Source organism: Cornus florida, unplaced genomic scaffold, assembly GCF_030987335.1.
Source record: "Cornus florida cultivar Cherokee Brave unplaced genomic scaffold, ASM3098733v1 CherokeeBrave_3.0.0_Hap2_Chr01, whole genome shotgun sequence".
Lineage (NCBI taxonomy): Eukaryota > Viridiplantae > Streptophyta > Magnoliopsida > Cornales > Cornaceae > Cornus > Cornus florida.
The window spans coordinates 7,838,103-7,862,347 of NW_026775571.1; the positions used below are offsets into that span (position 1 = coordinate 7,838,103).

General features: G+C 35.0%; 1 protein-coding gene and 1 non-coding gene across 2 annotated transcripts; both read left to right on the top strand.

Annotated features, from left to right (window-relative positions):
• Window positions 1-640: 640 nt before the first annotated feature.
• On the top strand, window positions 641-3,266 carry LOC132285698 (probable protein phosphatase 2C 49). The gene is made up of 2 exons (XM_059787921.1): window positions 641-1,072; window positions 2,062-3,266. The coding sequence occupies exons 1-2, from the start codon at window positions 875-877 to the stop codon at window positions 3,058-3,060; spliced, it is 1,197 nt and encodes a 398-aa protein (XP_059643904.1). The 5' UTR covers window positions 641-874; the 3' UTR covers window positions 3,061-3,266.
• A 15,527-nt stretch (window positions 3,267-18,793) lies between these two features.
• On the top strand, window positions 18,794-18,898 carry LOC132283260 (small nucleolar RNA R71). Its single transcript, XR_009471983.1, has one exon. It is a non-coding gene; the product is annotated as a small nucleolar RNA R71 (small nucleolar RNA).
• The last annotated feature ends 5,347 nt before the right edge of the window (window positions 18,899-24,245 follow it).

Below are 24,245 nucleotides of genomic sequence, written 5' to 3' on the forward strand. Positions count from 1 at the left end.
GCTCAATTTAAAAGGAATTTTTGGAACACCCGGAGGTATTTGCATGTTTTGTATATATATATATATATATATATATATATATATATATATTGTTTGGTTGCACTTTATTACTTTACCTTTAATTTAGTAAATTATAATAGTAAAGCTATTGATGTAATTTATCAATATAAAATAACACATAATCTAATTAATAGTATCTCTCTAAAAATTAGTCAAAATGGATGTGTATATATATATATATATACATATTGTTTGGTTGCACTTTAGTACTTTACCTTTAATTTAGTAAATTATAATAGTAAAGCTATTGATGTAATTTATCAATATAAAATAACACATAATCTAATTAATAGTATCTCTCTAAAAATTAGTCAAAATGGATGTATTGCACTTTACCTTTACTAAAAAAAATAAAGAAAATCGATGAATTAAATACAATTATTTAAATTTGTTTCTAAAACTTGCAACTTAAAAAAAGGAATTCAATGAATTTGTTTCTAAAAAAGGAATTGGATATCCAAAAAAATATTTTAAAAATTATTTGGGGGCAATTTAGTAAATTAAGTGGTATGAAACCGAGTAAGAAAGAGCCAACCATGAGCCAACTTTCCTTTTCTAAGATTGCGTATCCATTACAACTCCTACCCCCAACTCAAAGCGGAAACAAACCCATATAAAAAGCCCCCTTATTGGAAAGTACCTCAAGAAACCCTAATTTCCCAAAGTCTCCCATTGAAGAAAAAATCTCTCTCTACCTATACAATCTAAGATCATAGTAGATTTAGAAGAAGAAGAAAGAAGAAGAAGAACCGATTGTTGTTGGATTTGAAGAAGAATAACCGATTGTTGAATTTGTTGCTCGTTTGTTGTTGTGATGTTAGTTGGTCCGAAGATGGTAGCCGAAGCAGAGATCATCTGTCAACAGAACATCTCTGTTCTCGATGTTCAGTACCTTTGCTCTCCAAAAGCGTCGATCGAAAAGGACTTGTTCGATTTCTCTACGCCGTCGTCGTCTCCGGTCTTCTGCGAGGTTCGCGACTCGATCTCTATCGATATGTCTCGCACCGAATCGGTATGTTGACTCTCTTGATTTCTGGGTTTTGTTTGCTTTTGCTGAATCGTTGTATATCAGTCAGATTATGTGATGATTTTGTTGGTATATATCTATGTTCTCTATGTTTGTGTTTACGATATCTATGTATAGATTCATGTAAGAGTTAAAACAATTTTCTGCTTTTGTTAGTGGTTGAACCTTCATGTTTGATCATTACTTTTGTTGATTAATTTGATTTTTTATTTTTTGTTTGCCCTAAATTATCTAGGTTTGATCATTACTTTTGTTCATTAATTTGGTTTTTTTATTGTGTTTTTTTGCCCTAAATTTGTATTAAGGGAAAATCACTCTGTTTATTGTTTTGGTTGTAATTGAATATATATTACAATATATATATAAATATATATACACACATACATAACAAAATTATTTGTTTTTTTTTCCTTCTACATAATTTAGCATTTACTTTACCGCTAATGTTACCTTCTTGTGAAGAAACAGGTTGAAGCATGCATAAAGGCTATTCTAATACTTGCCTATTTGAAAATTGATTGATTTGTTGTGAAACTATTTTTATTGGCCTGTAACTGATTCTAATACTTGCCTATTTGAAAATCGAATTAGTTGTTAATAACTTCAATTTCTTGTGAAACTTTTTTTATTGGCCTGTAACTGAATTGGGACCTTATGTAATTGTTTAGCCAATTTGTGAAATTATTGTTTGCTTCCACTTTTTCCTATAAATTAATAGGAGAAGAAAACACAAAAAATACTTGTTGGAAGGTTATTTTTTAATATATTATGGATTTAATATTTCAGTGTTGGGATGTTATCATAATTTATGTACTTCTTGTAAGTGAACTTCTTTGTGTAGATAGTTCATGTATTATGACTTCATTAGTTCAATTTTGGGGATGCTATCAAAGCTGTTACATTTTGTTAAATGTGCAGTTTATTTGTTTCTGGCTTGAACTTTACCTCACCATCTGTTTTTTCTTTTTTCTTAGGTTGTGAGCTGCTCAAGTAGCATTCAGACTACTACTATTGTTGAGTCTTCCGCCAGAAAGTTTGTTCCAAGCATTCGATCAGGCAGCCATGTGGACATTGGATCCCGGGAACTAATGGAAGATGAACACATTCGGATTGATGATTTATGTGCCCACTTGGGCTCTCCCTTCCGGTGCAATATGCCAAGTGCTTTTTATGCTGTTTTTGATGGACATGGAGGACCCGAGGCTGCAGCTTATGTCAAGAATAATGCTATGAGATTATTTTTTGAAGATGCCAGTTTGCCGCAAACATCTGATATTAATGATGCTTTCCTGGAGGAGTTGGAGGATTCTCATCGCAGAGCATTTCTGCTGGCTGACCAAGCCTTGGCTGATGAATTTAGTGTTAGCGACTCTTGTGGAACAACAGCATTGACTGCTCTAGTACTTGGCAGCCACTTATTGATAGCTAATGCCGGTGACTGTCGTGCGGTTCTATGCAGGAAAGGAGTGGCAGTTTCGATGTCTCAAGATCACATCCCTTCTTATCTACCAGAACGCAAGAGGGTCGAGGAGCTAGGTGGTTTCATAGAGTGTGGTTACCTTAACGGTGAACTTGCAGTCACTCGAGCCCTTGGAGATTGGCACATGAAATCCCTCCATGGGTCTTTATCGCCTCTCACTGCAGAGCCGGATATTCAACAGTTCATGTTAACAGAGGAAGATGAGTTCTTGATCATTGGTTGTGATGGGATCTGGGATGTGATGTCAAACCAGGATGCAGTTAGTCTTGTTCGCCGTGAGCTGAGGCGGCACGATGACCCCCAGCAATGTGCCAGGGAACTCGTGAATCAAGCATTACGCCTACATACAACTGACAATCTCACAGCCATCGTTGTGTGCTTTACTTCCCCGGATTGTCGAGAATCGGCTGCTCCTCAGCGACCAAGGTTTAGGTGCTGCAGCTTGTCTGAGGAGGCCCGGAACAAATTGAGGAGCTTGCTAGAAGGCAACTGACTGTAAATCCAGATTATTTTATTGCTGATTAGATTAATTAATCTGATGTTTTGAAAAAGCTGCAAATAGTTTTGTAGGAGTAGAGGAGGTAGAGCTTTTGATGTCTAATCTCTTTCTATGTAACATTGTTATATTTTTTGTTTAACCTCAATAACAGTTGAGGATTTAACCACCAAATTGAATTTGTAACTCTTTAATATTTATAATTGGTGCTCATAAAATGGCCATACAAAGCAAAGCTCACCCAGTATAAAGAAACATGCCCCAACTGAGACCACCAATGCTTTTATATACTCGATTACCACACTAGAAAATGAAAATATTGCAATTCATTCTCTCTACCTCACGCTTTAATTTCCTTTTTTTGTTTTTTGTTTTTTTTTTTTTTTTTTTGTAATTTGAATGTTAAATCAGCTCTCCTTTTTCAATTGTCTACTGAAGAGACAAATAAGAAGTCAATTACAGAAACAAAGTTAAGGGTCTTGTAAAATTGTACTTAAATTAGGCCTCCTTTTGTTTGAACGGAAATATTTTTTTTTTATTTTTTTTGGTATTTGGTTGCCGTAAAATATTTATGAAGAAAAAAAATATTAAAATTTAATAAAAATAATTTATTCATAAATTTTTTTTTATTTTTTTTGGTATTAAAAAAAAATATTAAAATTTAATAAAAATAATTTATTCATAAATTTTCGACAAATTATTTTACATGCCCCTCGATGGACTCGACCTCAACTTTGACATAAACCTTTGTCAAATACCGACAAAGTAAAAATAAAAGAATATTTTATGTGAAAAAATATATATTTTTTAAAAATACATTGAAACAAACATAGCTAGATTCCACAAAAAAAGGAAGAAAATATTAGGGTCTGGTGGAGGAGAGAAAAAGAAAGGAGGAGAGAGAGAGAGAGAGGGGGAAGAGGAAGGAAATATTAGGGTTTGGTGGAGGTGAGAAAAAGAAAGAAGATGTTTAGAAAGAGAGAAGAGGATGACAAAACTAGCATAAACTAATTTAAAAATATAATTGGTGGAGTGTTACAGTATTGTTTTGAAATGTAATCTTATAAAATTTAAAAATTAGTGAGAGCAACTAATCCTAGACCATAGCTACAGCAGATTGCAGCAAAATTAAGTAATAAATTAGTGTACAAATAAAATAACATATACACAAACTCTGTTTCCGGAATTGAATAGGCAACTGACTGTAAACACAGATTATTATTTGGTTGCGTGTAAATATGATTAATTAATGGATAGGTTTAGATTAATTAATCTGATTGGTTGTGGCAGTTTTGTTGGCGCAGAGGAGGTAAGAGCTTTTGATGTCTTAATATTTTTTATTTTTATTTTTAACACATTTTATATTTTTGTTTAAGGTTACCAACAATTGAACTATTACTCTTGAATATTTAAACAAAATGTGGTTGCCCGTTCAACTCTATAGATAATTTTGAATATTCTATGCAATGAATATTACTCTCATATTTGAACACTTGTCTTCATGTTCTCAAATACAACATTTTCTTGGTATTGGTGTGTAGGACAATGTGTACTACAGTCAGATCATATTGAGCTTATATATAACAAAATTTATGCACATCTCAAAGTATTAATCGTGTCTCAAGTATTAATTGTTACAACCATTTATGTTGTTATTTCCAACTTTTAAGATTTAATTGTGTATAAATTTATTCTGTTTGACCTTTTTTATTAGCAAAATTTTTATAACGTATTCTTTATTTAAAAAATTGAATTATATTCATTTGTTTTTGAATTTAGTTTTTTTTGACGCACGGTATTTTACTAACTATGGATATGAGTAAGTGAATAGTCCTATATATCATAAATGTTCACTTGCTCCTTTATTACTATTTATCGCGTGAGTAGGTAAGGTGAACAGTCCTATGTGTTTTTTAATGTGAAAAAAAAATGTATGCACACCTTATGTATTAAACATTATATTATATTGAGCAGTTAAAAAAATCATTTATGTCAGCTTTATTTTTCTTAAGCATTATTTGTTAAACTATGGAATGGTCCGTACTCATAATATTAGGAATGTCCGAAAAAGCAATGGAATGGATTTATTAGGCCAACGGTGATGAAATAAAAGATACTAATTTCTTAAGGTAATAAATATTCTTTACATGAAACGAAATAGGTTTGACTTTAGATTTAATTTGGATTTTAATTTTAAATAAGGATTGAAAAACGGGTTGGTTGTTGAATATGAATTTTTGGTGAATGAGATTTATTACCTATTTGGATAGAAAATTTATTATTATTATTTTCTGCATGAATTGAGTTTTACCGTTGTAATAAATAGATCTAAAGACTTATAATAACACATAAATCCGTTAAAATCTTGCTTTTCTTTATATATATACTGTATTAAAATTTCAGTAAAACTTGGAACAATAAAAGGCAAGCCCAAATTACCCACTCCATATGTTAAAAGACTGGACCTACCCATTAATTCGGAAAAAGCCACATCATTCGAAATAGGCCGAAGAAGGCCCCCAAGCTATATTCACCATTACAACAAATTGGGATTTGGGAGGGATCAAAAAAGGTTGAACCTTCTTGGCTAATCGTTCAGAGCGGAATCAAAGCCTCTTCAAGAATCATTCAGAGCGTAATGAAAGCCACCCTTCAGAGCGATTTCAGTTGAGGAAATCATTCAAGAATATGTCAAACCCTCCTCCTCCTCCATGGCTTCTCTCTCTAAAACCCTCTTACGCCTCCATTCAATAGCCTCTTCCGCCTCCATGTAATAGCCTCTTTGTAACGATCCCGAGAGATCTGGATTGCTAACTGATAAGCGTCGAATATTACATATTCAAGTGCCCTTAATTGCATGATTTAGTATATTTAGCGTGTTAATAAAGTATATTTTACAGGCTTTGTTGTGCATTATCTATTTTCAGAGCTTATCTCCAAATTGGGGTAAAAGCGGGTTTTTACGGAGTTTTAACGAACAAGGTGCTTGGCGAGCAATGGAAACAGGCAAAATGGACCCAAGTCCAAGAGCATGCTCAGCTTGAGAAAGAAATCAAACCCGAGAAGCTAAGCAAAAAAGAAGAAATTCAACCTTGAAGAGCAAGGTTGGCGTCCGAACGCAACCTCCAAGACGATTCTTGGCGTCCGGACGCCCCTTGTAAATCGGGGCTAACAATTGCAATTGCAAATTGAAATGAATTCCAGTAGCCAAGCAAATTGGCTTCTGGACGCAGAGCTGGACGCCCAGCTCTGCATTCGGACGCCAAGTGCCATAGGCTATGCACACCAGCACCTAGCGCGTGCCTTGGTAGCTAACTTGACACTTAGCGTCCGGACGCCCGTCTTGGCGTCCGGACGCCAACCTGCGAGTTAATATTTTATTTTGAATTTTTAGTTATTTTTCTCTCTTCTCCAACTTGAATGCACGAGTTTTGGGGGGATTTTGACTGATTTTGATCAGAAAGGGTTATATATAGCTCTTTATGTTGTAATACAGATCATATATCATTTCATATTCAAAATTTGTAATTTTCTAGAGAGAGAAAGTGAGGAATTACTAGGGTTCTTGAGTGTTCTTGGGAGTGGCTGCCATGGAGTTAAAGATGGAGGCTTCCTCTTCAACCATTGAAGCTTCAACCACCACCAGGATGAGCTAAATCTCCTTCTAGGGGATTGAGGTAGCCTTGACCGATTTAAGCATGTAATTCTTGTATTTTAATTTGGGAAAACAATGTTGTATGTAACAGATTTCATGAATGAGATGAAAAGTCATATTAAAATTGGTGTTTTCACATTACATTGATATATGATTTGTACTGAATTTATAATATATAAGTATGTCTACTATGCAATTCTTGTCTTAGAACCATGTTTACATGCTTGTGTCCTTGATATTCTTAAAGTGACATTAAGAATGGAATTCATGAAATGGTTTTATGGGCATGTCATGTAAAAATTTAGATAAATTATGCCAAGGGAAGATGAACCATGCTACACCTTAGATTAATGTAGTTAGGTAGATAGTTTATGCCAACCAAAGATAGTTTTTGCTAAATGATTGACTTTCATGTGCTAAACTTGTAAATTCAAGACCTTGATAGGCCATACCTAGGGAAGATGGCTCATCCCACACCCTAGTTTAGGTGAATGAGCCATTCTAACAGCAGATGGGTTATGTTTAGTCTTGAATTGCATGATTTTCTGGAAAATTGTTATAATTGTTTTAGGCTTCTACATTTTATCATTACACGTAACAACTTTCCTCAAATTATATACATTGTAGCATGTGTTATGAGTTTTTGGTGAACTAAATTCCTTAGCCTCTCCTATTTGTTAATTCAATCTTGAATTTGATTTAATTCTATTTTTAATTTTATGCAAAGTGACAAACAAACAAACCAATCTTCAAACCATCTCGTGACATTTATAAGCTTGAAATTAGTCTTTGAAATCTGATTTCCATAAGCTTCACAATCTTCGTGGATTGATACCCCTACTTAGCCACTTTCTACGTGAATTTATGTTGGAATCGGTGGTTTATAATTAATGTCACCTTGCGCGACACATCAATTTTTGGCGTCGTTACCGGGGATTGCAATCGGCTTTGTAATAAAAAATTTCAAAGATTAAATTTAGTTTGTTTGTAATTATAAATTTTGTATATATTTTTATGTTTTTCATTTGTTTGCCAAGTGTTTTAAGTGCAGATTTGAAAAAGGGGACTGCTTTGAGGTGTTGATCAAGTGCTGAAAAATCCGGAAAGTTCTGGAAATTTGGAGAAATTGCACCCCTTTGTAAGTGTTTCAAGTTGATTTTTGCTACACTTGAATTTTTGGTAATATTTGCTTTATATGGATGCATGCTAGTTGGTGTTGGTTCATAGGTAGCATTGCCAACCATTGAAGAACAAGTTGACATAGCTTCATTAGAAAGAACTCTTAGACAATGAAGAAGGAACCTTAGGGATCCTGTAAATTTAAGAGAACTTGAACTTGAAGTTAACAACATGGCTAAAAATTTGGAAAATGTTAGAGATAATGTTAGGGTTGCAAATCCTAGAGTCAATAATGCTGAAATTGCTAATGAAAATGTAGCAGTCATGACTCTTAGGGACCATTTTATCCCATCAACATACACATCTCCATCTTGGATCGTCATACCCAATGTCGATACTCATCATTATGAAATAAAATCCAGCATAATCGAAATGTTTCCATCTTATCATGGGTTTGATAACGAGGACCCTTACAAACATCTTGATGAGTTCTTAGAAATTTACTCTACCATCAAGGTGAGGGACTTTCCTCAACAAGCACTTTATATGTGTCTTTTCCTATTCTCTCTAAAAGATAGGGCAAAATATTGGTTAAACTCCCTTGTTGTAAATTCCATTAACACATGGACCTAATTGCAACAAGAATTCCTTAAAAAGTACTATTATGTGGGTAAGACCAATCAAATGCGTCATTCCATTCTTTACTTCTCCTAAATAGAAGGGAAACAATTCTATGAGACGGGAAAGATTCCAAGATCTTCTTAGGAAGTGTCCACACCACCAAATTTCAAAATGGCAATTGATGCAAGCCTTCTATGATGGTTTAACCGAACCACATAGACAATTAATCAATCCTTGTTGTGGGGGCATGTTCATGTCCAAAAATGCAGATGAAGTATTGTAATACCCCCGATATTTTAAAGGATTTATTAATTAGGATTAATTACTTTTAGTTTATTTTTAAATAATTTGTTTGATTTAATTGTGATTAATTGCTTTTATTTTATTTTTAAATGATTTGTTTTATTTAATTAAGTGCGTAGATTAATTATTTTGTTTTAATTAAATTATATTTCGTGATTATATTTGATGAATTGGTGTGATGTTTTGCTTTGTGGAATGTTAAGATTGAATCGTTTATTTGATTTGTGTGTATTTATGTGTGCGTGATTTTTATTGTGACTTAGTTAATTATTTTATTTTTTTAAATTAATTGGTATGGACTTAAGAGGAGTGGGACCAATGAATGTGGTATTGGGCATGAATGAAGCTTTGTTGGGTTAATTAATAAAGGCCAATGGTTATGAAGATATTTAAATAGCTATCTCCGCATAATTATATATATATATATATATATATATATATATATACATATATATATTGATATATATAGGTATATATGATTTATTTAACTATATATATATAATATAATATATATGTATATATATATTTATTATTTAAAGATTATTATTTTATTTGGTAGTCATAATAGGAAAAGGATTTGGATTTTAATGTTTAAAAATATATCATAAGACTTGTTATGAGATTTATATGTACCACTCGCAAGTACACGAATCTTTGCAGATAGGCTTACTTAAAAGGGTGTCGTACCCAAGGAACTTATGTAAATTAAGTTTGTTAACAGATTTCTTAAATTCTAAATTAACTTGAAAGTAGGATAATCGAATTGTAAAGATTAATTCTAAATTAACTAAGTAGAAAAATAAAATAAACTAAAGAATAATGATTAAATAGGATGTAGAAAATAGAGAGAGAAGTAGGGGAATGACTTCACCACTAATGTCGCACCAGCAGTTAATTGCATCAATTTATTGGAGATATAAAATATAACATGCACAGGGAATAAATCATAGTTACAAGCACATATTAATTCAGCTAGAAAATAATATAATTTAAAGCTAAGCATGGACTTTTTTCGATTGGTATAAACCATCTACCTATCTACTTTACTCTAGGGGTGTAACATGGTCTATCTTTTCTAGGTATAATCCATCAAATCTCTAATATTATATTCAGAAAAATACCATTGTTTAATCATCTCATTCACAACTACAAGAAGTGAATGAGTTATGTTCAATCACAAGATTAAAATATCTAAGACAAGATAGAAAAATATTTGTAATTGAATTAAAACTCTAAAACCGATTCTTATTGAAAAGTCAATTAAAAATCCCATAGATTACACAATCATGCATGATAAAAATTATTTTCCAATAAATAAATACAATCAAACCAGTGTGCTAAGCAAGGGTTACATCACAACTCTAGCAAAGCGTTTAGCTAAGCATGACTGGAGTGTAATTCTTTTTGGTTGAGGAAGACATCTTCACCGCCATGGATTGATCCCTTCCTTCTTCTGAATGCTCCAATCTGATCTCAGCCTCAAGCTCCTCTGTATGATGATGCTTCAATGCTGTAGAGGAATCCATTTAAATAATAAAAGATCAGTCCTAAAGTTCACTTTTTCGCATAGAAGACATACATAGAAATTATGTCAAATAAGGACTCCAAAATTCATACAGACTTCCAGCCCAATTTTGATAAGGTAAACAACTGTTAATCTTTGTGAAATACAAAATTATAGCTCTTCGAATTTCCTTTCAACTATTACGGGAATTTAGCTATTTTGACACTTGAGGAGAGTGATACAGCCAGATTACCAAAATGAGTTCAAGTTACCAACTTTGGCGAAAGTTTCCTTTTTGGAGAAGGATTTTTCCTTTTCTTCTTCTTTCCATTCTCATCAACTTGTAACTTCTTTTGGACTATTTTTTAAGTATAATTAGACTTGGATCTTCAACATTGCTCGGTCCAACAAAATGTCATCTTTTAAAGCTTAGAATCACTGATCTTAACTGATTTTACAATTAAAGCCTTGAAATAAATAAAAACAATAAAATAATGTAAAATCACAAATAAACTATTATTAGGAGAATAAAACATGCAAGTAAAGGGGCTAAATGTATAACATTCAACGTCTAACACACTCCCAAACTTACATATTGCATAAAACTAAAGAAAACATAAATGTCATTTTCGTGGGAATCACGATTGCATTTAGCGTATGCAACAAACCTTTTAAACCCCTAAGTTACCCCTAGTGGATGAATGAAGGCTCGTTAGGGTAACCAGAGATGATACCCATCAACATACAACACAATTCAATCATTTGGCAATCAACTTATTCTCATATCATCACAATAATCAAGGGGAATACTACACAAAAGTACTTTAAAAATTATCATCTGACTATACTCCTTAATTCCTATTTTCATACTTCACCCCAATGTTTCCCACACACTTGTGTAACAAGAATTACAGCAAAAATCAATCCCCAATGTTGTGAAATTTGTGAACTAGCAAGTTACCTATGTAATAATGTCTTTTCAATTGAACCCAACTTCTATAACTTCAATTCCTTAGATCCATTCTTAAGTTATTTTCTATGACAAAATATTATTTATTTATTTATTTCTTATCCTTACCCCCCACTTCTTCATGCGAACACTCTATACTTATGAGACATGAGCCCCGATTACTCCATGAAAGTGTTTAGATTTTTTTTTTTTATTTTTTTTAAATATATATGCCATAGTAATAACCTTTAAAGTTCACCAATTTATATCCATGCATAGTCATCAGAATTCAACTAAAAATACAAATACCCATAAGATAAAATTCTAGTGTGCATGTGAAATCCATCTGGGACCGATAATTACTAAAATTCATATCATGCTAGATAATGGAACCCACATAAAATAAAGGACGAAAATTAGGGATTCAAGACGATCTTAGAAAAGAATTTTAAAAAGTACTTAAGTGTCTTAATCCCCCCAACAATTCTCAAATACTTGAATTAAAGTCAATATGCCAAAGAAAAAGAATTGATTTTTTTTTTAATTTTTAATTTTTAATGTTTTTATTTTATTTTTTTGGTAACAACTAGAGTAGGCTCTATGCCCCCAAACTTGAATTGGATAGTGTCCTCACTGGGCAAAAATCAAAAGTAAGAAAAATAAGAACTAAAATAATAATAATAATAATAATAAAAATGAGAACGAAAGCACCTGGCAGGATAGCTAGAATGGACGTGGCAGAGCATCGGGAATTTGGTGGGCGCTCCCAATTTCAACACTTGGTAGGCAGCGTTCCCAATTTCTTGAAAGATTTTGATTTCTTCTCCAAAGTGGCACACAATATGGGCAATGAATTAATGGTAATGGAATTGTAATGGTGAAGGATAATCTTGTGGGAAAAACAAGGGAGATATAGAGTGGTGAGGAAGGAGAAAGCAAAGAAAGTGAGATGGGTTAAGGAGTTGTAATGTTTATAGGAAAGGAGTAGGATTAGAGAGGAATTTTATTGAATTTTGTAATATGGAATGATGGAATGTAATATTGGAATTACAGATTTAAGTTATGGATAATGGAATTTAATAATGGAATAATGGAAGTAAATAATGAATTCGGTAATTGGTGATGATGGTTAGTAGGTTAGAGAAGGAAAGTAATGGGTAAGATTTGTATATTGGGCAAAAAACCAAAAGGGAAAACTGCTGTTGCTTTATGTACTGCCATTCTTCTTCTTCTTCTTCCATTTTTTTTTTTTTTTTTTTTTTTTTCCTGAAGAAGCCGTAGCCTATAAAGACAACAAAGCTCAGTGCGGAAATTGTTTGCTGCATCGCCGGAAAATTCCACCCGGGCGACAGTCGCTGCCATGTTGGGCGATTGATCGCCTGGTGCTGCTATGGGGATCGCCAAAAATTCCCCCCCTCTGGGCGATGGTTGCCCTTTAGCCGGGCGAATGATCGCCCAGCGCTACTACTGGATGCTGGTGTCCCCTACTTCGCTGAGTCGGTAATGGCGAATGTCTCCACCAGGCCGGGCGAATGATCTCCCGACACTACTACTTGGAGTCGGGAAAAAAAATTACTAAGCGACGGTCTCCTATAGCCGGGCGATCGTTTGCCCGAAGCCTGCTACTTGCTCTGAAGTTTTTGTTTTTATTTTTATTTTTATTATTTATTTATTTATTATTATTATTATTTTAAGAAGGCAACTTCAAACTGCTATAACTTTGGCATCGGTGGTCCGTTTTGGACGATTTTTTTTTTTTTTTTTTGTTCATTTTGGGTATTTTTTCGAGATCTACGCGGTGCTTGATGCTGTAGGCGGCTTAATTGATGTGTTAAATAAAAAATGCTCTGTTCTGCTCCAATCGAACTTTTATCTTTGTATGCCATGAAATTTTTTTATTTTCTTTGAAACAAGCACGACGCTTCATTATTGCAAAACTTGTATCCTGCACAAGTAACTAAAAATCCTACAAAACATATTAAATCCTCCTAATCTACAAAAACAAAACACACAAAAAAAACAAAAATAAAAATAAAAAATAAAAATAAAAATGAAATTAAAGAGAAATAAATAAATAAATAAAATAAATGAAAATCCTATCTATAACTCCTACATTTAATGTCGGTAGGCGACGTGGTACCTGGATGATTAGGCAGAGTAGATGGGATCTGTTAAATTAACGAATTCAACTCCTTCCGTAGGCACAAAATCTTCAATGTACCAATCCTTCCGATCAAGCTGAGCTGTCTTCTTTCTTGACGCCTTACAATTCATAATATCAGCATACCATGGGGAAGTCTCTTTTTGAAGTTGAAATAGCTGTTTATCTGGGAATGAATTATGCAATAGAAGAGTGTTTTCTAGACCAAGATATGCATACTTTGTAATACCCCCTAGTTTTACAAAGGATAAAATTGGAATTTCAATTATCTTTATTGCATTTTTATGTGACTAGTTGCTTAAATGTTTAATTGGTTTATTTGTTTTAAACTGTTAGTTTTGTATTTGAATTGCCTTATTTGGTTAAGTATATTTTAATTAAATTAATTGTATTTTTGGTTGCTATGCTTACTTTAATTGTATTATTAATTATTTTCTTGCATGGACGTAACTGTTTAATTAAATTAAGTGTATGAATTATTTTTTAGGGTTTTAGTATTTTTATGGGCTTGCCAACATAATTAATTAGGATTTACGTCTAGGGTTTTTATTGACTTAGGATTTGGAGTTAGTTATAAATATATAACTTATACGTCCCTAGGGTTTGATAACCCTATTCACGACACAGTGAAAATACAGAGAATTTGGAGAGAATTGAACGAGAGAAAAACAGAACAAAACTTAGAAGGAGAACAGAAAGGGCCAAGGGAGAGTTGTGGTGGATTAAACCAAAACCATAGGAGGCTTGAAGGTGGTCAATGGTTGCCGGAAATTGGTAAGACGACAACACAGTTTTGAGACCAAAGCTACAGGCAAGTTCTTCTGCTTTCTCCTTCCCTTTGGCTTGTGTTTTGTGCACCTAGGTAGTCTCTAGGGTTAAATAAATTATAAACTAAAACTTACATGTTAATTGTATGTTATATTGATAATCTGTTTGGGTTGTAATCGAATCTATTACAGAATTCGTACATATCTGTTTTCAGTTTTGTTGGAAAAGCTTGTTAGTCTAGTTGTAATTTTAGACTCTAGGGAATTTTTTGAGCCTTAAATGGATCTTGCATGATTATTATATGTCAAATTTCATTATCTGTTGTCTGAGAAATTGGTCTGAAATAAATTCGTTCTTGTCTGTTCCAGTTTTGCTCTTTAAGCATGCTAGTAAATTGCTTAGTTAAATCTCTGTTTTTGATTTCAAATTGTTGTTCTAAAACCATTGGGAGTCTATTTTGGTATTAATAAGACCTTAGGATAAGTTTTAGAAATCAACTGAAGGGTGGACATAGGCCGGAGAAGAAGCAGAAGGACGAGGACGGAGCAAACGGGGACTGGAAGCTCTCAAAGGAGGTGAGAGCCGGCTCCATGGATGTGGGAGCCGGCTCCCATACTCATTGAGCCGGATCTACATTCTTAGAGCCGGCTCCAGGCTCAAAAAAGAGCCTGCTCTTGGAATTTAGAGCAGGCTCTTTCAAATAGTAGTTTCTGAAAAAAATTTCTACGAACTGTTTGGATACTGTTGGAGCATGGGAACATTTCTGTTGACTCTGGGGTTTTACAGAGGGATTAGAAGGTTGGATGTGAGTGTTATTAAGTCCTTAAATTGAGTAAGGTTGACCTCTAAGTGAATGAAATTAACAGTGCGCTAATTTAACAACTGTGCGTACGGTTAACGGCTGGAAGAGATTTGTTGTCTAGTTTTAATTTGACAACTAAAGGGTGCTATGTAATGATTCTAAATTAAGATTAAAAGTATAGTGAAGTCTTTTAAATTAATAAATTAGACTTGGGGCGTAGGGCATGGCTCTGTGCTAAAAGATAAGACAGAATACAAGTATACAACTTAGTACGCTGTTACCGGATGAAAGAAATTAAATTGCTTAAATTAATGTAGCGATTTATTGGACTATAATATGATTATAGAATTTATTTTAATGCTTGATAGAGTCATTGATATATTAGATTTGATCTATGTATGCTCTGGATGGTAGTTGCCGAATTATTAATTGTTTCCTGCAACTATATGGTTTAACTCTTGGATTTAAATTGTTGAAATACTAAATACTCTTCTGTAATTATTTAGGATGGTTTTGGATTGTAAATTGCTAAACTATTAATTATATGTTGTAATTTACATGGTTTGGATGTTAATTGTGGACTCTTATATATTATTCTACAATTAATTGGATTATTGGTTTGAACTGTACATATTGTAGTATCGCATATTCTATTCTGCAGTTATTTGGATATTTGGTTTTGAACTGTAAATTATTTGCTGATTATTTATATGTTGTAATTTACATGGATATGGAGGATTGTATGCACCGGTATGGGACGGTGACATACTAGGTATGGTTTAGCTCAAAACGCTAATTCCTACCTTATGGATTTTAATTGGTGAATAGTTTTATCAATTATATGGATTTTGTGGATTGTATGCACCGGTATGGGACGGTGTCATACTAGGGACAGACTGATTCAAAATAACTCAGTCTTACCTATTTTGGAATAAGGGTACGAGTTATAAAAACATAATTCTCCTTATATTTAAGTCTGTGCAGTTGAATAAGCTGAACGACTTACTGGATCTCTTATATAAGTCTGTGTGGCTGAATAAGATGAACGACTTATTGGATTTCCTATGGATGAATATGAATGGATTTTAAATATATGTTTATGGTACCACGAGAGGAGTTTAAGTCTCAGACTCGTTGGTTAGGGTGCGTATATGTAGTGGATGCGTAGCTGGTTATAGTAGGTTGAGGTGTACCCTGTTAGGTTTAGGTACTCATGCCCACCTTTGGGTGCGTTTTCGCATGTTGCCTTCTATTCAGGTTGAGACCCCTACTGTAGTCCAGTGAATGTCCCTTAGTGTGGATATATCTATATGTATGGACTAGATAGCTATTGTTGAGATATCTAGGGTGTATCTGCGTATCGAGTCACTGTTTGGATTGTAGTTAGAGAAGAATTTGCATGTGGGCCTGACCCACTCTTATTTTTACAGGTATTCGTTAGTTCCAGACTTAGAGCTGGATCGTGCTGAGCAGATACAGTTATTCACTCCACCGATGACCAGGGTTTTATTTCATATTTTAGACTTGGGATTCATTTCCAATCTTTTGAGTTCAGTGAGATATTTTAGGGGTCCATTAGATGGATTCCCGAGTTGTAATAGAAATGGAGAAGTAGGATGTATCAGAATCATTCTTTGTTAATTAAATTTTATTCTGAGGTTTTTGGATTATTATTCTAGTTTCTTTTCAGCAATTTTTTTATTCTTGTTTTTTCTTATTTGTATTCTGTGTTCGATTATTGCTAATTGGTTTGATATCCTCGGGTTATCGGGCGTGGGCCTGGCCAACCCGCATCTGGAAATTCGGGGGTATCACATACTTCAAATAAAAGGGTAATGACTTCAGCTCTAACTCTGGTGGAGACTCCAAAGATATTGTAGGTGGTTCATTTGACAATGGTGAAAGTGGCTCAATAGAAATCTTCCTTAGTGGAATGTTATGCATACTAGCTATATCAAGTAGGGTATTCACCTCTTCAATACTTTTCTCAACATCAAATGACTCGGCGTCAAAGTAAGATAGGCATGCTTCTAGTGGATCTTTTGTCAAGGCAAATGGGGTCATCTTTTCAACACATTCATCGATGGCATCGACCAGAAAATAATCATTATTATCTGAAGGGCATTGACTGGCATTGAAAATATTTAAGCGCACCTTCATATTGCCAAAAGATACATCCATGACACATATCCTACAATTTATGCTCGCATTTGCTGTCGCAAGGAAAGGATGACTAAGGATCATTGGAATTTGCCTCTTTGGCTCCGGAACTAGCTCAGTATCTTGCATAATAAAGTCCACTGGGAAATATAATTTTTCTACTTTGATGATCACATCTTCGATGACACCACGGGCTGCTTGGTTAATCTATCTGCCAATTGGAGAATAATAGAAGTAGACTTCAATTCTCCTAATCCGAGTTACAAGTAAACCGAATAAGGAAGAAGGTTTACGCTTGCACCCAAATCTAGGAGAACTCACTCTACTTGATGATTTCCTATTGTACATGAAATTGTTAGAGTGCCTGGATCTTTAAATTTTGGAGCAGTGCAGTGCCGGATTATGGAACTGACTTGCTCAGTTAATAGCACCTTCTTAAGAACATGACTTGTTAAATGCCTCTTTTGCGTACACAGATCTTTCAAAATTTGGCATAAGCTGGAATATGTTGAATCGCATCAAGCAATGGGAGATTTATCTTCACCTGCTTAAATATCTCCATTATATCCTAAAGTATACTTACTTGCTTTTCTGTCTTTGATGTTTCTTGTAGTCTCTGAGGGAATGGCACAACAACACGCCTTTGTTCAAGAGACGACTCAGTAGTTTGAGGTAGTTGTGCTTTTCTATTACGCACATTCTTCTCTTTAAGTCTTTTCTTCCAATTTTCATCCTTCTTTACTTACTCTTCTTTCACCTTATTTTCAACTCTCTTACCACTTCTTAGAGTAGTAATTGCTTGCACTTGTTTATGGTGGACTTCTTGGCAGTAATGTCATCAATTATATGCACACCTCTTGTATTAGCTACTGGTTGACTAAGAAGCTTGCCATCCTCTCTTCTGTTCAAAGCTTGAGCTAGTTGGCCAACTTGAGTCTCTAACTTGGCAAGGGATTGAGAATGAGATTGCACAAGTTGAGAGTGAGACTGCACAAGTTGATTAATTGGCTCTAACTGCTTTGTCATCATTGCCTCGAGCATTGATAAGAATTGTTGAGGTTGGCTGAAGACATTTATAGAAGTGAATCCAGGAGGATTTAAAGTCTGAACTTGAGATTGAAAATTACCTTAGACCTGAGGTACTTAAGGTGGGGGAACAGATGTCCCTGTGGCTGGATTGGATTTCTCCATAAGAAGTTAGGATGGTTTCTCCAAGCCGGATTGTAAATGTTTGAAAACATATTACCTCCGGACGTTCCATAGGCAGCATTAACTTGCTTTTATGAAATTGTTGAATATTGAGATGCACTTAGACAAATGGACACATAGTGAGATAGACTAGAACAAAAAGAACACACTTCAAATCCATGAGCATTAGTCAAAGGAGGAGTAAAATTTGATTATGAAGTCATCAATTGATCCATCCTCTTGGTTAATGCCTCCATTTGGCTTACTAGCCCTTGATTTATACTTGCTTCATTCACACTTTCTACTCTCCTTAATATGGTAGGAGGTCTTGTTATTAGAGGTAAGACATGTTGTGTAGAATTATCAAATATATTTTCAAAAAGCCGTCATGCTTCCTCTACACTCTTCAACATAAAATTTCACCGTAAGAGGTATCCACCATATACCTTTGTGCCTCATTGAGCCCCTTATAAAAGAAGTTGACAAGCTACTATTTTGGCATGTCATGATGAGGACACTTCCGAAGGAGGTCTTTGAATCTTTCCCAAGCCTCATGAAAAGGCTCGTTAGGCCTTTGAGCAAAACGAGTAATAACATCTCGATATTGAGTAGTTCTCACCATGGGGAAGTACTTGTTCAAAAACTTCTGTTGCAATTCAGCCCATGTAGTGATGGAGTCTGCTAGTAATGAATTAAACTAGTCCTTCACCTTGTCCTTCAATAAAAAGGAGAAAAGGTGTAGCTTTAGCACATCATCGTCAAAGCTTTGGATCTTTATTGTCATGCACACCTCTGCAAAGTCATCCAAGTGCCGGTATGGATCCTTTTTTGATAGGCCATAAAAAAAGGTAGTAACTGAAGAGTACTGGCCTTAATTTCGTAGTGAGGGGCCCTCACTTGAGGATACCGAACTGCAGATGAAGAGTTGTATGCACCTGGTTCGTAGCGATCCTTTAAACAGTGAATTGCTTTTGCAGCTGGTGGATATGCTCTTCCTTCGACTTCCAACTCCCTAAGGTTCTTTTGATCAATCACCATCTTTTTCTTTTTAAGGCCTCCAAAATATTTCTTCAAGTTTCTGAGAGTCCTTTCGATTTCTGGGTCTAATGGAAGCTTAGGGAGTGACAAAGAACGTCTTTCACTTGAAATAGTGAATAGAATAAAATAAAATAAAATAAAATCCTAAACTAAGATCCTAATTAAAATTAATTATAGAATTTAATATAATCTATCAAGAATAAAACAAGTCCCCGACAACGGTTGTGACGACCCTGGATTTTTTTCAACCCAGTGTCCTGTGATGACCCGAACTGGATCCAAGATGCGGAACCTAAAAACAATACAACGGTTTCCCAATGCACAATACACCTTTAAGACCCTAACCTTCCATAAGGTCATGGAACCCAAAGGGATATGTGCGGAAGTAAGAGATCGGAAAGATAACAATTAAGCCCCCCAGGGGCAAAATAGTCATTTTTGAGAATAAAGATTCAGGTGCCATTGAGCACACCGCTGGAAATAAAATGAAAAACTAGTTAAGATGGACTTAGGAATCACATGATTTGGAGTCCGGACGAAGGAGAAACGGCAAGACGAAGAAAAACGAGCACTTAAGGCTAAAAGGGTAAAATGGTAATTACAAACTAAATTGAATACCCCCGTGTATACCATTGGATAGACAATGAAAAATTAACAAATATGGACTCAAGAATCGCATGATTCGGAGTCCGGATGGCAAAGATATCAAGTCTCGAAGTCGAAGGAAGGGAAACCTTATCCCGGTTCGAACCAAAAACTGACACTACCTTACTAAAACTTGAATATCTTGAGATAAAAATGGAATCTAAAGCTCTAATTGGCACCATTGGAAAGCTTATTTCGATGCGGTCAATTTAGACTCAAGAACGGACCAATTCGGAGTTAAAACAAGTGAGATATGGCCCGTTGAAGAAAGATGTCTGGAGCAAGAACTGTTCCTGTGGGGGGCCGAGAAAAACCTGTGGGGGCCTGCCAAACACAGCAAATTCTTTCTGGCACCCACCAAAACACTACGGGGGCCCACCAAATGAGGCAGTGGGGTGGTCTGGAACCTCAAAATTTGCAGGAATAGTGTTTTTAGCAGAAAAATGAGTTTGAAATGTGATTTTGAGGACTTTCTGCTCCCTTTTTAGAAAAAAAGTTGTGAAGTAATCCCCCCTAAAATCGTGTTTTCTAGTCAACCATGTCAAGACCAATATTTATTTTTCAAGTGAAATACCAAAAATGCCCTTGAGGTTTGATTTAGCAAAAATGTGAAAATGAATGCTACTCTAAGTGTTCATTTCATAAAAAATGGTGTTGTGTGTCAAAGTGAACAAGAACACATATGTAGAATGAATAAATACACGTGTTCTAATAGCCCATGGCCACATAGCATGTCATACACAAAATACGACCTATTAAACCTCGAATTTTCATAATTTCATAAGACAAACTATGGGATTAAACTAGCATACATGTGATATAAATGTACATGGCAGTTGGCCTCATGTAATGCATACAAAATAGACATCCTCAAGTGTCCTTAGCTTCTACAATACCATACATCCATGGTATACAAAATTTAATATCTAAAAGGAAGGCATGCTAAATAAGTGCATGTCAATATACAAAAATGCTTCAAATAGCTCAAAAGCTTCTAAGGATGATGAGCATTCAAGAACATGGTCTCTTTATCTGAAAAACAATCCAAACTACTAGGGTGAGTAATCAAGTTACTCGTAGGAAGAAGCATATGCGCATACCCTAAAGTTTCAATATCATTGCAAGATCAATATAGACGAATACAAGGGAACATTCCACTTAACGTCTATATTCAAGGTATTCTAAGGGATCATCTTAAGGTAACTTGAATGATTCTTTAGCAATATGTATCAACATCAATGTACTTAATAACATCAATTCACCAATAACAAGAATTTCAAGCTACAATTAAGCATTGGTTGTCAACTTGAAATTTAATGCGAAATCAATTAGTGGAATACTTGGACATCACGTCTCGGACTAAACCAAGAACAAAATGGTTATTCGGGGCATTAACCCGCTGGGAAGACCATGCTAGTGCGCACTATCTTAATTGGGGAGAACTCATACCTCCCGTACTAAAGCCAAACTTTAGCCATGTCACTTAAACAATGTCCCAAGATAATCCAAAATATATCAAGTTTAAAACTCATGTATATATAGATAATAAAGCATATCAACCACCTTACAAGCACAAGTACTTTGAAACCACACAAACCATGTCTTAGGGTTCCAAGTCTAGAATGGCATGCTAAATGACAAGTACTCTTCATGATATTATGCACAATACAATACCACTAACTTATCAATTCAAGTCATGCCTCAACAATAACCTCTATATACTAATTCTCAACATTTTAGCAATAAGCTTCCAAATTAATCACAATTTGTAATTTACAAGAACATAGAATTATTATCACAACAAATATAGCAATTCAAGTCAATTGAATTTGCATATAACATTTATAAATGTACAAGAGTTCTATATCACAACACATGTGAAATTACTAGAATTTAGCATATCACTAAATTATATAATCCTTCTACAAATGGTTTACACATATCCTACATGCTTAAATCAATAAACCCTAAGTCAAGATGTGAGGGTTTCCTATAATATGTAAGACTATCATATTAAAAGCATGTATACAATATATATTAAACCCCAAGGATTATAAAACACTTAGAATATAAACATACTACGACCCCTACCTCAATAGAGAATCGAATCTCTATAATCCAAGCAACCAAGCTCAAAATGTAAAACAAGTTTAGGGTTATTGAAGAGGAGAGTAAGAAGAATCTTTTCTCTCCCAAGATTTTTACTCTTAGGTGAATGGAAGTGAGCCAAATTGAAGGGATAAGCTATGAACTAAGCTTTCCTCCAAGGGTGGATTGGCTAGGGTTCATGAGAGACAATGAAACGAAAAAGGTAAAGTGTAAATTGGTGAGTGGAAGGGCTAGAAATCTTCCACTCACTATATGCTCTTGCACTACCTCTCTCACACACACAATACAAGACTAAATCTTGATCCTACACTTGTCACTAATCTAATGTTCCACCCTAGGCTTAATCTTAGGCCTACATTTGTCACAAATCAATGGCTACATGTGCACTAATCTAAGGCCAACAAGTGGGTGAATCTCCACCCTCCAAATGCCAAGAAATCATGGTGCCAAGTCTCTTCACCCAAATGCCAACAAATGGCTCCATGAGAGTGTGACACTTGTCACACTTTCCAAAAATTGCAAAATGGTCCTTTTTCAAAATATCTTCCAAAATAAATTACAAAAAGGTCCTTAAAACGAAAAATAATTATTTTACATAATTATACTGAAACCCCAAAAGTTATGAATAATTACACTAAAGTATGCATTCATGCTCTTTATGAATAAAGTAAGCAACTAGCATGTTTTTCAACAAAAGTAAAAATACCAATGTCATGGAAATCAAATATCATGAATGTATGCAAAAAAACTGGAATCAAATCTAAACACTAGAAGTGAGGTTACGTAAGGAAAAACGATAAACGGGAAAAAGACAAAAAAGGAAAAGACAAAAATAGAAAATCGCCGAAAATGGAAAAGGAGGAAAAGGACTGGGTTATTACAACCTACCCTCCTTAAAAGGATTTCGTCCCCGAAATCGAGTCGTACCTGAAAGAGAGAACAAATGGGGATACCGAGAGCGAACTTCCTGTTCGAGCTCCCAGGTAGCCTCCTCAATGCCGTGATATCTCCACAAGACCTTAACCAATGGAATGGTCTTGGTCCGCAAAACCTATTCCCGTGCATCAAGAATCTGGACTGGACCCTCCTCGTAGGTCGCGTCCTCATCAACAACAACATCTGTCCACCGTAAAACATGCGATGGATCCGGCTCGTACTTCCTCAACATAGATACATGGAAAACGTCGTGAACCCTATCCAGGTCTGGCGGCAACGCCAAACGATAAGCAACTTCACCGACGCGCTCTAAAATCTGAAATGGTCCAATGAACCTAGAAGACAACTTGCCTGTCTGCCGAAATCTCAAAAGTCCCTTCCGTGGAGAAATCTTGAGAAAGACGTGGTCCCCTACCTCAAAAGACAAGGATCTCCTCCTTTTATCAACATAACTCTTCTGCCTACTCTGAGCTGTAGCCAACCGCTGCCGAATCAACTTAATCTTCTCTGTAGTCTCAAAGACAATGTCAGGACCTAAGGCGACTGTATCACCTACCTCGGTCTAACAAACTGGAGATCTGCAAGGTCTGCCATACAACGCCTCAAAAGGTGCCATGCCAATACTGGTTTGGTAACTATTGTTGTAGGCAAACTCAACCAAGGGTAAGTAGTCCACCCAACTACCTCCAAAATAAAAAATGCAAGCCTGTAGTATATCCTCCAATATCTGAATGGTACGCTCCGACTGACCATCAGTTTGAGGATGGAATGCTGTACTGAAATAAAGCCCCGTGTCAAGGGCCTCCTGAAAACTCTGCCAAAAATGAGATGTGAACCTGGGATCCCTATCCGAAACAATGGACACTGGAACCCCGTGAAGCCTGACAATCGCCCCACATACAGTCCACGAAGTCTGTCTGCGTCATCTGTCACTACTATAGGCAAAAGTGAGCCGTCTTAGTCAATCTATCAACAATGACTCAAACGGTATCATTCCCTGCCTTAGATCTCAGAAGTCCCGTCACAAAATCCATAGTGATGTGCTCTCACTTCCACTCTGCCACTAGTAATGGTTGCAACAAACCTGCCGGTCTCTGATGCTCTGCCTTCACTTGTTGACAAGTAAAGCATTTAGCCACGAACTGGGAAACATCCCGTTTCATGCCTTTCCACCAAAACTGTCTCCACAAATTGTGATACATCTTCGTACCACCGGGATGAACT